The 16,731-nt window shown below is 36.1% G+C and overlaps 1 protein-coding gene across 1 annotated transcript; it reads right to left on the bottom strand.

Annotated features, from left to right (window-relative positions):
* Positions 1–240: 240 nt before the first annotated feature.
* Positions 241–15,472, bottom strand: LOC101246715 (uncharacterized). The gene is made up of 33 exons (XM_004238937.5): positions 15,201–15,472; positions 13,289–13,350; positions 12,975–13,067; positions 11,612–11,783; positions 11,356–11,471; positions 11,121–11,207; positions 10,921–11,037; positions 10,768–10,831; positions 10,491–10,633; positions 10,134–10,181; positions 9,980–10,048; positions 8,710–8,785; positions 7,658–7,788; positions 6,388–6,447; positions 6,176–6,245; positions 5,958–6,022; positions 5,800–5,861; positions 5,595–5,718; positions 5,452–5,509; positions 5,193–5,305; positions 4,503–4,580; positions 4,325–4,387; positions 4,101–4,196; positions 3,875–3,984; positions 3,106–3,295; positions 2,037–2,151; positions 1,727–1,839; positions 1,571–1,648; positions 1,144–1,209; positions 937–1,068; positions 798–854; positions 634–714; positions 241–546 (listed from the first exon to the last, which is right to left on the bottom strand). Exons 1-33 carry the CDS (start codon positions 15,310–15,312, stop codon positions 496–498), a joined length of 3,072 nt encoding a protein of 1,023 aa, XP_004238985.1. The 5' UTR covers positions 15,313–15,472; the 3' UTR covers positions 241–495.
* Between the last annotated feature and the right edge of the window lie 1,259 nt (positions 15,473–16,731).

The following is a 16,731-nucleotide window of genomic DNA, read 5'->3' as shown; positions in this document are numbered from 1 at the left end:
TTGTTTCTTTTACTTCAGTAAAGTAATTACATTATTTGACTTACATTATTCAATAAAAAGAATCTCTTCATAAACAATCAATTTATCTTCACAAAGTAGACATCCCCGAACACGATCTGTGAAATTACACTAAATATGCTATCATCGTAGCTTATAAGTGCAATAGCTCCTAAAGGTCAATCACAACGATGTTTGATATATATGTTTCTCATAATCGAATATAAATGATAACGAATCAAGTTTGAATATAATCAAATATTACCAATAAAAGAAACGCCTCACATCGCGTAAATTTACATTGCCTCAAACAAATACAAGTTGTTACTCGTTACCTTAAATTACAAGCGTTTTAATTGAAAGAAAATAATCAAAAAATTTATAAAATTTCGCTTTACAAACAAACGCATAGTCACTCACCAAGAACCATTTTAGGCCAAAACCAGATATACTTTCACAATGAACATTGTACTCACCTTTTGTACAACAAAAGAATCCTCATTGCTTCAACACCATTTGAATAGCATCGTGTTGAGATTTCGTTAAATTCTGCAAAGATCGATTGTTAAAACGATAACTAGGGCTTCGAGATAAGATATTCGTGTAAATACGTTACATCGAGTCACTTGAACAGACCTGTAACAGATGACTGAAAATTGCTCCTTCACTATGAGAGAATTTCTTGAGAAAATCTACTAGATAATTCACCAGATTTATCTGATGTGGTTGAATTGGATTGTCAGTTTATACGAATGGAACGATAGGATTCAAGATATGATGAAACTTGTCTGAACAAATACCTCATTAAGGGGGTCGGCACCACTAAGAAGGTCATCATCGTCACCGTCATCCTGGTCCTGTAAAACGTATTACGGATTAAGAGGTGATTACTTTGACAGGATGACAGATGAGAAAGAGAGACGAGAAGCGTTGATAAACCTCGTCAAACGCTTTTGCCATCGCGTCAAGGTAATCATGGGATGGTCTACCACGGGGTATGGCACTGCTTGATAGAATTAAGGCTTCATCCGTCTCAACGTCTGCTTCTTGAACTTCCTCCCAGTCGCTATCCTGGAATAAGGAATTTGTGCAAGATTTAGGATCGTATGTGTTTGTATCTATATAGTGCGTTAAGACTACAATTACCTCGTCGCCACCAACTAAAACTTGCTCTTGAATTTCGATCAAGGCGTCCGCTAATAAAGCAAGTATCTATCATGTCAATAAACACAAGTTCTGTTAAAAAAACCTAATGGTTTAACTACTCAGCAGAGCTAGATTACATATCTGCATAAAAACACATCAAAATAAAAGAATACATAGAAAATATCGGAAATCAATTGCTGAAACACAGATGAAAATGCGGACTGAGGTAAAATAAATCAATTTATCATTAATAGGAGAGGAAGCGATGTCAAGTGAAGAATTAGAAGTCCTATAAACAAAGATGGTGTCATGCCTGACGAGTACTCAGCATATATTCATGTGAAAGTGTAGCACGAACATACGAAGAAAAAATACATGTTTAGGCGTTTATTTCAGAAAATGACCATCATAGCAGCAGTAACAATACCTTGGCAGGAAGAGGCATCATCATCCATTGATCTGGAGCTGTTTTAGCTTTTGAGCGTGTAGTTATCCCTGCAGAGGACTTCAAAATACCACAAAATGGATTTGAGTCTTTGGTGGACTTTGCTTCTAACAGAATCAAGCACAAATGCAAACCAACCTGAATAAGATAGCCATGAACATTCAGTTTCCCCAATTCAGCATGCTTTGTAGATAAAAGTAACGCCAAAGCTGTAGTGGTAACTTTGATTTGGTAGGCCCCCTGAATTTCCCCTGAATATAAGCACTTTTATTAGTGCAGTAAAATATACAATCAGTTGTAATGGTGTAGCTCATAAGACGCACAACCTCCTAAGTAAGCTACACGAGAGATTAAGCAAATAGAAGAAATGATCAATGATATGCTCAAACGATGCAGTTACATGTTCCTAAATGATGCCACTGAAGGACCAGTAAGCCTGTATACTTGCCTTGCAGCTTTGTCCATTCAACCATTAAATACGCGAAGGAGTTAGGATGACCTTCTGCTGGGATTGAGACCAACATCTCAATAAATTGTTCAACATGAGGAGCACTCATGTGGACCTACATAGAAAGATAAACCTCGAGATCATTACAGCCTCTCCGCATTGCTATAGAAAAGCATCAAGTACAAACGAGACTAAGCAGTTAACAACACACCAAGATTTCCAAATTAATTTACTGAAAAACTTGCAGATACTAGCTTATCTGTAAAGGATGGAAATATTGCAATATGTGATTGCTATCAAAAGATGTGTTGTGGCAACGTCGCAACGACTTACGAAAATTTCAGTTTCTAGGAAGAAATTGAAAGGAATTACAATTTGGTTTAGTTCTGATCCTAAAGCCTCCCAAAGTATTTTGAATTAAAAGCTAACTAGGAAAAAGAATCTTTAGAAAGGGCAAGTCTTCAGGGGCACATGCTTGACAATGCAAAAAAAGGACAAGTCAGGCTCTAGAAAGCTGGAACAATGAAGGTAGTGCAGTACAGACCAAAGCAGATGGAGAATTGCCCCAGCAGTGATTTGGTGGACCATATGGTCGGAGAGGAATATGAGATGCTATGAGAGCATTAGTAGTCGTTTACACACGATTAAAATAAATTGCATTATCACTTTTTGCTATTAATGCAATTCTGAGTATGTAGATGATCCTGTAGCTATTATAGATATCCTAGGTTCTTTGTACGCTTAAGCAGGATCTAGTTTAGTTTTGTTTGAGTATACTCAACTGTATTTAGCTCCATGGTATAAACTTGGGATCCCAGCCTTTAGTGCTGAAGATTAATACACAAAACTGGTACCTTTGTCAAAAAAAAAAGAATCTTTATGTGTGGTATGTAGTCCACAAATTTATGTTAGAGCGTACTCGTTATTTCCTTTTAATATCTACCGCCAAAAAGTGGCATGTATATACAAATTTAGTTCATTGTGTGACTGAAACGAGACTGACACATATGCAGCAGTTACCAGCCAAAAATGCAAAGACAGATCCTCAAATAAGGATGAGAAACCATACCAATCTGGCAAATATAACCAACAAAGAGCTTCTTAACCCAGAAAGTTTACAAGATTGCATGCGCCTCAAAAGAGCAGCAACCAGGTCTCTGATATGTTGGGCCATTTGTGAAGGGAGATGCAGAATAAGTTGCAGGATATAGCTCCCAACAAAAAGTGCTCCAGAACTTTCAAGATCAGGGTCTAGAAGCCTGCATGCAGTCATTGTCAACAATAAACCATTCATTCAGCATAAATCAATCGTTCAAGCAGTATAGTCGATATGTCTACAATTCTGCTACCCGAAACATAATCGCAGGACAAGCTCAATGTGTGGTTGTCTTACCATCACCTTGTACACCTCCCCCTGCCCATCCAGGAGCCCAAAAAAATGAGGAAATACTGACGAAAAAGCGAGCATATGAAAAGTATGAACATCCCGTACTTCTAAACTTATACTTTTGAAGTATAAAGCAATCTATAAGAGTACAGTTTTCACCTTCTAATCTTTTTTCTCCCTTCTTATACTTCCTTTGGGCATTCCACTATTACAGCAAAGTAGCATAATCCTAAAAAGATTAATCAACTTATTTTGGTATGAATCTTGATATGACATGTGTACACCATGTTAAAGAGGAAGATCAAAGAGATTCATCGAGCAAAAATAGATGATGGCAAGTGATCGATGAGCTCCACCAGCCCCATATTACAAAGTGAAGCATGATAACCAGACGACTAGAAATTCAAAAGATTCAATAGGGTTCAAGAAAAAGGAAGAACGACAACCCAACCTTGAAGCCACATCAAGCAAACTTCTCATTGCAAACGCAGTATCACCACCCCAAGCAAGCAATTCTTCTTTCCCCACAGATATAAGAGCAGCTAAGCACTGTGTTGCATTCTGGACCCAAACCAACATCAATATGTTACTTCTAGCTTGTGATCATACAAAGCAATACTAACAGAAGCGTAAGTTGGGAGCAATTTCCAAGTAGAAACAGAGTCCACATATATAACCTGCATTTCACTATGATCATCACTTTTAAGGACTATACGAACAACAGGATCAAAAGAGACTTCATACACCGCCTTTACAATGTCAGTTGGGGCACTCTGAAATAAACACATAATTGATACATTAGATAACTTTACAACAGATTATCTTCCAGTCGGACAGGAAATATGAAAGTTACGTAAGGATGGTTTCAACAAAGATCCTTATATTTTACATAGAACACAACCTTCAGCAACATTGTCACGAGATCAAGTGAAGCAGCAACTAAACCCTCTGGCTGCTGTTGTGGCTGACAGATGACAGAAACTTCTATCAGGCACAATAACTAATACAACCTTTCTTCAAAAAAGATCATCTTAAGTCCTAAAAAAAATCCTTAATAAGACTGAAAATTTAGAGCATACGTTATTTAAAATGGGCCCAATATAAGGTAAAACTCGAGAAACCACTGGATGTATACAACCGGGAGCATTTTTTATTGCCTGCAAGCATAAGGGAAAATAGGGGTCAATTTACATTGTAACAGAAGATAATATAACTGAAGTCCTTAAACAAGCTATGTCACGAGACAAAATCTATAAATTCAATAAGACAAATGCATGAAAAGTGAGAATTCATCTGAAAATGAGAACATTACATAGATATACACAAATACATCTATAACAAACACACACATATATATAAACGCTCACTAGGGATATCCATTTACTTTAAACCACAAATATAGACTGCTCGTTAACCTGAGCCAAAGGAAAGGAGGTAGGTTCAAAGACAGAACTGACTTTTGCCAAAGCAGTTAGTTGAAGTTCTCCTGGTTTGGGCATGAAGTTGCACGATAGGTTGACTTGCTTACACTAGTCAATTATGTTGCTCAAGTACGGGTACCTTGATACGGGTTTGGGTACCCCATACAGGTGTGATCTAGAGGTTGCATTCTTCATCACATAATTTAGGATTCAGAGAATAGCCAATAGATGTATATTACAACATATATACATCTATACAATAACATGTTAATTCATTTTTCTGGTGAAGTCCATATAACATTGCTAAATTAAATTTCTGTTATCAAAAAATAGCCTTTCAATTACTACCTCCAGAACCTCAAGAGCATCAATGCTGACAAAAGGATCAGCAACATTTGAAGCCCACATATTGAGTATAATCGGAGAGAGAACTGGCTCAATAGATACCACCAAATCAGGGCCTACATAGGTAAAATACGTTAGAAACTTCATACATAGAGCGATTGGAAAATTTTAAGGGATACCACACTCGAAAGCTTTGAAACTCCAAAGTGGAAATGCAAGCTAAGTTGAATTTATACTCGATTCATATTCTTCTAATAATTACCTGCTTTTACTGCTTCCTGTAGTGTTTCAAGCACTAGATGCATGGTCTCGTCAGAAGCCTGGGGAGCAGATAGTCAACCTTAGCTTCAACAACCACAGAGGAAAAAAGACAATAAGGAGGAGTTTGTTTTCATAGTTACTTACATGCTTTAGAAGATCTGTGAGTGATGAAAATATATCCAAGAAATGAGGACGGAGAATCTCTTTATTTGTATCAGGTAAAAGTTGAGAAAGTGCTCTACATGCCCCTACTTTAACAGGTGGAGGCCTGTAGTAGTTAACCATCATCAATAACTGAGGTCTTTATTTTTCTTTGATAGTAGAATTAAGTACTAAATTAGGTACTCACATATCCATGCCAAGTGCTTTGATGGCTGCATAGAGGAAGTGCTCAATTAGACCCTCGCTGACCTGAGCAAACAACAATTAATTGTGAGCCATACAGTTGCATAGCAAAACGAAAGATAAAGTCTTACTTTTTTCGATGGGAATTACAAAGAGAAGTACCATGGAGGAAAACTTAGCAATGGAAGAAAATATACGGGCATATAAGAAGGGATATTCATTCACCCCTGCAAAATCCACAACAGGAATAATTTATTAGAGAGATATCTCAACATCCACCTTAGCATGCGTCAATACGATATCCAATATTGTGAACCTCGCACATCTATTTCCATAAAACATAACCTAAAATCCAATTTCATCCTCAAAACCAGATTTACCTGTTGACATATCTTCCGAAAGAATTTGTTCCAAGGTATCTCCTAAACCGACTTTAGTGATTTCAGGGGCCTGAGAGGAAAGTAAAACAAAATAAGTAGCTACTACAATTTACACAGGAAAAGGAATCTACCAGGAATGCTCTTTATTTTTTAAGTTAAACAAGCATAAAGTCAGAAAATCACCATTTAAAAGTATTGGAAGTAACACAAACCTCAGCTTCAAGTAGCTCTTCAGACACTGAAGCCAAAGCAAAAAGTGCAGCCTCCTTCATCTGCCAAAAGTAAGAGTTTTTAGAGGGCATGGTGGAAGAGTATTACTCATAAAATGCTGCTCAATTGGTTTAGCAGTATGGAATGCAATTACTACTTCCGACGATCTTGGGGAATAAAGAAGGATTGTGGTAGATGGTGCTATTGATGTGTAAGGAGAGCGGGGAGGAGGATACAGATATCTCTTGCTACTATGGACCCTTGTTCCCTCATTAATTAGGTACCCCAAGGACAACGTTGCAACTATGTGCTGCATGGTAAAGAGAATTGGAAACCATCGGAAAATAATATGGAAGACAATAACACTGTCTTCTCTAGATATTTCACAATGAGAGAAGCAGGAGATGTTTGTATTAAGTAGAACAAGGAGAGAGCGAAAATAATCACTTCTGTAAAAAACATAGCTGGTGTAAGGAAATTTTTTCATTTTGCAACAGTTGTATAGGTCTGATAGAAGAAACCCCCGTACACCCAGATTTTAAAAATATGCTTCTAGACCTCATATTGGCGTACAATAAATGAAATCATTTGACTTTATAAACAAGATCAACTAACAGATTATAAGACATCAAACTTCTCATTCATTAAATAGAAATATAATGACAACATGTTGAAATTATACGTAGATGATCATAATGCAAAACCAGACTACAAGTAGATACCCAAGAAAGTTCAAGTATTATTTACAGTTCAACAACAGGTTAATAAACTTTAGCAGAGTCACACACCTTGATGATCCTACATTGCTTGTCAAAGAATTTTTCTACCATATTAGTCCTTAACCAGACTCTTCATTTCCCTATAGTTACTTACTATTGATCTTCCAAACTTCAGGCTGGAAGTTGAGTCTACTCATGCTAGATGCATTTTCACATATCTACTACCCATACCAAAGTCCATGTATAGCATAGAGCATTGAGAACGGTTAAATAAACTAATTAGCACCAAAGCTATCAAAAACATAGTGCTCCCTTTGTTTCAATTTATTTGTCTTACTTTCCTTTTTAATCTGCTTCAAAAAGAACGTCTCTTTCCCTTTTTGGCAACTCTTTAGTTCCAATTTTCCACATGGCATGTTGAAGACCACAAGATTATGGATACTTTGGTAAGTTCTACGTATCTCTAGTTTAAGACCACAAGTACTTAAACTCCATGCCAAGTCAAAACCAGATAAACAAATTGAAACGGATGGGGTATTTCATTTTCACTTACTCTCCACCAGCCTGAAGCACCAGATGCTTTTTCTTGCTGAGACTCCCTAAATCGCGTCTTTGCAGAGTCAATGATAGCATGAATTCCCTGTGTACCACAAGAACTAATGACTTCTTCCAACAAAAGAGCACCTGAGATGACAGTTTCATATCAAACTAAGTACAGAATAGAGCTCTCCGACAGCATAGAATATCATGCACAGAGTTGGCATGCAGAGTTCTGAAACTCAAAATTCAAGTTTACAGTATAGATAAAACTAAGAAGAAAGAAAGCACAGCCATCAGTAAAGACGCCCAAATCTGAGAAAACAAAAGATTTTTTATTTTATTTTATTGGCTATCATGAGCTTAAGTTTTTTAAAATCCCACTAAAACAGTCCATATCGAAATCAGAGAACTCCTCAGAAGTAAAGGCCCTAAGAAAGTGAAACTGGCCTGCTTCACATCACTAGAATAAATTTGGTCTTGAGGGTAGAACAAGTCAACCCTCAACAGCTTACAATATTGTCACATTAGTCGGTATATTAGTGCCAGAAATCCAACCCTGCAAGCTAGACCACTGAAAAATTATATTATAATTGATAAGAGATAAACCAGTTTCATAGGGAGCAGAAGTTCATGAATTAAATAAGTTCACATTGTACATCTACGTACTTCTTGTGGTTAACTATACTTTGCATGAAGCTTGAACCTACCTTATCAGAAAAACTATGTTCTCGTGAAGCTGTGAAGTGACATTGTGTACCTTTGACAGAGCGTACAAGAATGTGATGGCAAGAAAGACCATTCAAGGGGAAAGCAAAAATATGTTGGCATAAAAAATAATGCAATTACCACAACACACATTAGCGGAAGCACTAAACATTCTAACTAAAATCTCACAGGTCTGATGACAGGAACCTTTCTGCAATACTATGTTAATGATCCTAAATGTGAAATAACTAGTAAATTCTATCCACTGACAGATTGTCTGTTAACTGAGAGAGAAAGAAATAGAGAGACCTCAGGGGTTTAAGGAAAAAGAGGGAAAGTTAGCACCTAGAAACAGCTTACCAGAAGCACGACAACTGTAAGTATTATCATCCTCATCAGCTACATATTGATTGGCATCAACAGACCAAGTGTTAACCTGGGATCCAAATAAAAAGACGAGATAAACACAGAAGGTATACGAAGACTTCTTTTTGTAATTACAATTATATAAGACGTATAAAAACGAGTGAAGTTGTGATCAAGTAGCAAACAAAGAATTAGGTGCCTCAATTCCATAGAGAGGAGAGATAATAAAAATAAAAATACTACGAAAATGATCGTAGGCACAACCTTGATACTAATAATCAGCAACTGGAAACAAGCTGCCCTATATAATGAACTTAATATATATCTCCAGCAGTTTGGCATAATCTCTCAAAAGGTTCAGTGTTGTTATCCCAAACATACTGAAGAACATTACCACTAGCTGGAGAGAAAGAAATAATACATATTTTGAAACAGATCAGAAGCGCTACAGTCTACAGTCTGCTCAGTTGGATGTTTACAATATTTAACATTTTGGTGTAACTTGAATAAAAATAATCACTTTGCCACACTGACAACTTCCCTAACTCACTCTGCGGAAAGACAAGCATATCAGTCTTAGCATCTCCACTCTTAGATATCCATGGGGACATATCTGCTGGTGAACTCATAACAATACGTTTTTCCCTCTAAGAGTTGTTGAATAACAACATACCCAATGTAATCTCATAAGTGTGGGTTGGGGAGGGTGGTGTGTGTGCAGCCTTACCCTACCTTGATAAGATAGAGAAGCATAGCTATTATATGATTTTCCATAATTAAGGTAGACAAAGCACTCAAAGACAAACCCAGGTTTTAAATTGCCAGTAAAACAAGGAATTTGCATCTTTAAGCTAACGCACAAGATACCAAGAGGATCACAAAAGAAGTATACTAAGATGCACAAGTACCATGACCACACGATTCTGATTTAGTGACACACAATCTTCATCACCTTTTCCCCAGTTTGGAAAATAGAAGCAAAGGGGCACAAAGCCCATAGGAAGTAGCTTCTACTTCTATAACAAATAAATGCTGCAAATCTTAGTATTTTCAAATCCAGGTACACTCAGTAAATGGTTATTCAACAAATTTGTTCAGGCCATTCACGGATCTTTTATCAGAGGTTTGACTAATGATTATGTGTTTTTCAGCATGCTAAGATAACCAAAAATAAAAGATCTCTCGTTCTTATGCCATAATTAACCAGATCTACACAATTGCAACTTTTGAATCTCAAACTAATTGAAAAGAAAATAATCATTACCTGCTGTTCTGTTGTCTGCATAAAGGCAATAGTGTAGTAAACCAACTCCTTTACATTGTTCCCAACTACCTACAATGATATCTCCAACTCTAAACCATCATCAACCATTACAAACAAAAAGGTGCAGACAATTAAAAGAAGCTATGCATCATACCTTTACAAATTTGGGGCTGCCCAAAATAGTCAATAGAAACTCAAACAACTGCAAGACCACAACAGAAAATGTATCACTCATATAGACGAAGCTAAGACAAAAGAACACACAAAGATGAGAATCGCCGAGTTCAATCAATGTCCACATTATACCTGAGATCCACATAATTAAGATCTAATAATTTGAACATTAAATGCGATTCTGCTTTAATATGAAAGAGAAGAAAGAAGTTCCAGGTTTCCATAGTAAAAAAACATAACATGAACAATTTCAAATGTTGCACCAACAGATATAGGTAGCGCCTGAAATCTAAAAATCCAAACATTAACAATTAAAACAGCTCTCAGTCTCTTTTACCTGGATGATGAATGATTCAAGACTTTGCTCTGCACCATCAGAATCATATCTCCCATCATAAGGATCTTCAATTCCTTCAATTGATGATCGTGTATATACTGCTAGCGATGATACAAATGTCTGCCATAATGGTCCCATAAAAACTGAAAAAAAGTAGGATAATAAAACAAAATAGCCAGAAATGTCAGAATATTTTATCATATATGCATGGCCATGTCACTTTAACATATAACACTAAAGAGTAATCTAGTCCTGGAGAATAGATGAGAATGCTGACCCCCAAATTGACTTTCCATAAGGCTCGGGAAGTTCTGGAGGAACTGATTCAAGCACTTTATAACCTAAATGTAACAAGGGGAAGTTATACTCTGTGACAAAAAAGTTAAGATACGGCATCATATATTTTTTGACAAAAACACAGAAAATCGACCTCCATCCGGATGCTCCAATCATCAGGGTCTTCCGATGGCACTGGATGCTCTAGAATCGAAGAGAATTGGTTGATCCAAGATTGAATCATAGGTGACATCATTGCACTGGTCTCCGTCTTCACATAGAAAGTAAGCAATGATGATATAATTACACAATGTTGTATAACCTTTTAAGTTTTCTCTTACAGACTGAAAATACCTTATATACACCGCTCATAGCCCCTAGCATTGAGGTGCAAGCATAAACTATTGAAAGAGCCTTCATGCGCAAAGATTTCTCATAAATCTGCAGAAAAAGAGAGGAATCTGAAGAGTAGTACTTCTGGGTGACACAAGAAGCAAAAGAACTAAAAGAAATTACTAACTACCACCAGCAGATATTTAAGATATCTACTTCCGCAAATTAAAAGAAAGGCACAGAAAACAAAATTAACCTGAGGTGATGAAACAATTGAGTGCAAGCAAGGGAATAAAACAGGAACAAGTTTCGGAACTATATTATCGTCCAAATCCGCTGACACAAGAGCAAAGCACCTCAAAGCTCCATGAACTGCACAATTTAAACATCAGACTTCTAAATCCTCGGTTTTAAGAAGTCAACAAAAGAAGGATGCCAACCAATAAGTTGCATGATAATTCAGATTTATTCCAATCTTTTCAATTCATAATAAGGTGAAACAAATGACTCACCAGCATTCATGTTTGTTTGGTCAGTAATACACTTCATTAGTGATGGTAAGAGATCAGGCCAGTCTTCTGGCCAATCGTAATGGGCAATAGATGCCACAGCCATACCAATGGCTGTGCAGATCTTTCTATGAGGATCATCGAGCAATGGCAACAGAAGGCCACGTATAGCTACCTGACAAACACACAGAATCACACCAAGAATCTGAATAGAGAAAGTGAAACAACAGAGCTTCCCAAAACACCTGAGATGTAATCCCAAAGATACAATAGGATTTTGATCCTCATAAAGTAGGTGCTGCATAAAGGAAAATTGATTTATTGCTATCCTGATTATCACCAAATCAATATGGTACAAAAAAATTAGGTTCAAGCAGGAGCCTTCTCTCTTGCTCAATTTGCTATAGGTTTTTTCCTTCTTGAATATATGACTTATAAACAAGATGAGAATATATAATTATCCTGCTGTTATATTTTATATCTATCGAAAATCTGATCTTTTCAAACACCAACTGTAAGTTGTTATTATGTTGATCACCATAATTCCTCTGGTTCTACAAAAGAAAACCGTATGGTCGTGAAGGTTACTCCAGCCAATCTTTATCTTTCGGCTAAAAATAGCAGTTACAAAACCCAAGTTTTTTCAAAGGTTATAAACCACATTGCACACATATATATACCTTTTAGAATGAGTTCAAAGCAAATTTATGTAGGTATAATTAACCTGAAGGATTCCTAAGAAGCCTACAGTCGCCTCTTAATGATTGTTCGCTACAAGAATCAGAAGGGGGTGCGGTCAGAGCAAAAATTTCTATGCCCTCCGCACCTCCCCAAATATTATTCCTTCCAGCATCAGTAAGGGGTGTAATCAGTGGAAATAACGGAAAATTCTGTCTTTACTGCTTTATTCTGCTTATTCTAAACCCCGAATTGCCCATCAAAAAAATAGCAAAAAATTAGTTAACATGCAATAAAATAATAACGGAAGAAAGCCATTGATATCCAAACCACAAAAATTCTAAGGAAGCCTCCACCTGCAAATGCTTGAAGCCTGTTAAAATAACAGCATCTTCATGAAGAAAATTCATGCTACCTTAAACAAAAGTTTAGCGAATATATCACGATAATCTAGTTAGCCATATGATAACAAAGTAATCAGTTGTTCTAGTATGACTATTCAACATTTAACAGCACAAACTGACCAATAAATTAGACTTTTAAAAAAGGAAAAAGTTAATAACGCCAACAGTAAGTTAAAGCCACATGTTAAAGGACTGCAAAATGTCTTTAAATTTTGCATATCAAAGAAGCAATAAGACTGGTAAGCTGAAACAGATCCAAATGATAAAAGAATAGGACAAGCAACCTTTTCATCACTTGAAACAACAGGATGCTCAAAACCCTCCTCACCCTCCTGCCAATGCTTCTTTATAAACTGCTTTAGAATAACAGCAGCTAGGTAAAAAGCAAGTTAAGCTTACAAGGCCAAAAAGAAACAAACAAGCAATCAACAAAAAAAATGGCGCACAAAAGCCTAATCATCGTGGATTATCACATTGGTAAAATTTGAAAGGAAAGAAGCTAATATATACATTTACATTAATATATATGTGTGTCTGTGTGTGTTTATACATACACACATAGATATATATATACAGATATATATATATAACAGGATATCTGACGTAATCCCAAAGGTAGCTCTCTCTTTTCCGCAATTCTACACAATGAGCTTCCAAAACCTTCAGGAGAAGACAAAATTAACAAAGGTTAAAGTTTATCCTATCTATAGAAGTTTTTTCAAATAACATGAATAAATTCAGGAAGGGTCCCGGAATATCTAAACCCATCCATGTTTATAGATCACCATAATTCACAAACATAGCAGAAAGCTTAATTCCAGACTTGTAACTTATGTCAGTAGTCAAGATTTCATGGATAGCACTACATGTTTATAGATCAACAATACTTAGTGTTTCTATGATTTTTCTTTTTCTTTTTTACCTTAATTGGAGATAGGAATATGCTATAAAGAAAGTTAAGAACAGTCATCCAAGTGTAAAGAGAAAACTGATATTACCTGAGGTTACAAAATTATGGTCACGCTAGATTGCAACAATTATATAGCGTACAAACAAGATTTTTGACCTAGTTCCTCACACTACAATGACCAGCAAGCTAACACATTCTTATTGCTCTTTCATTGAACTCCCTGAGGCCTGAACCTCGATCTTTTTGAGAAAGGTTGCAGTGTACTAATCATACACACAAAGACAGTGCTGGAAGCCAATTTATAATTCAAAAAACAAAAGTATGTCCTTGTTCAACTTAAAAGGACTCTAGAAACTCTAGTAATGTTTCAGTTTCATCTACATACTGTCCTTTGCACCAACAAAAGAGTATCTCAAATCTTTGACATGAACAGTTAGATTCTAATCTTTCTTTTTTCTTTTTTCGATAAACACAAAATCCCAACAGCCAGTAGCACACAGTTCAAAACTCAGTATATAATAGGTCCGCTGCTCTATCTTTTTCCACTTAGATACAAACTGTAGTCTGCAACAGCTCGACACGTGCACCTTATGCACACACCAATCTTGATGCTCTTAACACTATACCATAGCCTGTGGGGCAGTTAGTTTCAAAATTTGAAGTCAAAATGTTGTATTCTGACACCATTTCAACCAACACACTCTCCTCAAAACATCCAAACTGAAACTCACTAAACTACTCCAAGATCCAAACTTTACATAAATAAGAGAATTTAGGCCTCTTCCAAACAACTCAAACAGAAAAATAACCCACACACATTATTTTTTAGCATGAATGTACCAACACATCAATGCCAGCTAATTTACGATAATTCTATTAATATCAGCTACAATGAAATTTTGAAACTCACTAAACTACACCAAGATCCAAACTTTACATAAATAAGAGACCTTTAAGCAACTACAACATACTCATTTTAGTCCCACAAGTGGATTCTGAGGCAGGTAGAGTGCACACAGAGCAGTCACAATTAAAGACTTGAATTTTGATCCCAACCTTGTAACACAATCCCATTATAGTAAAATTGAAACTCACTAAACTACTTCAAGATCCAAACTTTACATAAAAAAAGAGACCTTTAAGCATTTTCCAAGCAACTAAAACAACAACATACTCCATATAATCCCACAAGTGAGATTTGAGGCAGGTAGAGTCCACACAGACCAGCTACAGTAATACTGAAACTCACCAAACAACTCCAAGATCCAAAATTTTACATAAATTCAAAAACATTAAGCATCTTCCAAGCAAATATAACAACATACTCACTGTAATCCGCAAGTGGTGTTTGAGGAAGGTAAACTACATATTAACCAGCTACAGTAAAATTCAAACCCACTAAACTACACCAAGATCCAAACTTTACATAAATAAGAGAACTTTAAGCACCTCCCAAACAACTCAAATACAAAAATTAACCCACCCACCGACCCAATCTTTAGCAAGGATTCACAGACCCATCAATGGAGTAAAATCCAACTGAGCAAAATCAAGTATCCATACAGCTGACACCAACTAATTCAAGATCAATCCAGATTACCTGGTTGAAGGGTAGCTTGTTGAAGAGAAGTTTCAGCAAAAGAACGAACTTGTTGGTTTGGATCAAGCGTAGCATTCAAGCAGTTGATAAGCCATTGTTGATCTTGATCCATTTTTGAATTTTACCCACCAAACAATAAACACATAGAATTCCACTGCTTTGAAGGGTTTAGCTAAATGGGTGTCACTTTGTCTGTGAGTCTGGCAAAATGGGAGGGAATTTGGGTTTTGTATTGTTGAGGTGTTTTTATAGGTCTCCTTAGGGTTTTGCCCGGTTCAAATTATTGCTATTCATTTTCTTTATAGACCGGGTTCAGCCATTCCATTGGGTTTATTTCCACGACTTAGCGGCTTTTCACTCGCTTTTAAACTATTTCATCTTTAACTAGAGGTCTAGTGATCGATATTCCATAGTACGAAATCGTCTTTGTAAGGGAGTGTTTTTACCCTAATATGAGACTTTCCGTCACAAATTCGAAATTATACAAACTTCATTGTGAGTAGTACCGAACATTGGGTGGGAAACAACAAAAAAAATACAAAAACAAAGTGTACCAGGTAGGGGTAGGCATGGTATGGTATTGATAAGTCTGATTTGGTAATTTTATAGTTTTTCTTTATCTCAGAGTTAAATAGTTCATTTTTTATTGTTTCTAAGCTTGATGTAGGAGTGGGCATAAACACCGAAAAATCAAAATATCGAATTTTTTATTGGGTTCAATATTCAGTTTACTTTTTTGTATTTTTTGGTATTTCGATTCGATTTTCGGCATGTATTATTTTGGTTTTCGATATTTTGGTTTAAACCAAAATATTATACAATAATTTATATTATATTAATTAATAATTATTAATGTTAAATAATCTTTTAAAAAAAGAAAAAACTTTTTGTGAAACCTATTCCTCTCTTTCATCTTTTCTGACTTCCTCTTTCATCTTCCTCTTCCTCTTTCAGGCAGCAGCAGCAGCAACCGCAGTCGCCCCCCAGCAGCGGCAGCCGCAGCCGCAGCCGTCCGCCAAGCGCCAGCAGCAGCAGCAACCGCCAGGCTCGCAGCAAACGCCGTCCGGCGTCCAGCCACCGTCCCACTAAGCAGGCCTATTAAAAAACCAAAATAAAAAAATCGAATCGAATTAATAAAAAACGAATTGAAATAACAAAAATTGAGCCGAACTTAAATATTTTGATTCGGTATTCGGTACACAATTTACAAAAGTCGAAAAAAATTCGAAATCGAACCGAAATATCGAATGCCCACCCCTAGCTTGATGAAAAACAATACAAAGCAATTTGAGAAAAGAATTGACAAAACGGAAAGTCATGACAAATTACAAAAAAGATAGTATGACAAAGTATTCTAGAAAAAAAATGAAAGACTATCTACGACAAAATAATATTATAGTCGAAGTAATTAGAGATAGAGTTAAAATTGAAAAATTATGAATTTGTGATTCTAATTAATTTATACAGACTTGATTCAACTAAACTCGTAATTGAAAGACTAGTTGTACCTCATATGACTTATAACATATAT

This window comes from Solanum lycopersicum, chromosome 5 (assembly GCF_036512215.1).
Source record: "Solanum lycopersicum chromosome 5, SLM_r2.1".
Lineage (NCBI taxonomy): Eukaryota > Viridiplantae > Streptophyta > Magnoliopsida > Solanales > Solanaceae > Solanum > Solanum lycopersicum.
Note: the sequence above shows the minus strand (reverse complement) of the source record. Positions and strands in the feature narration are given on the sequence as shown.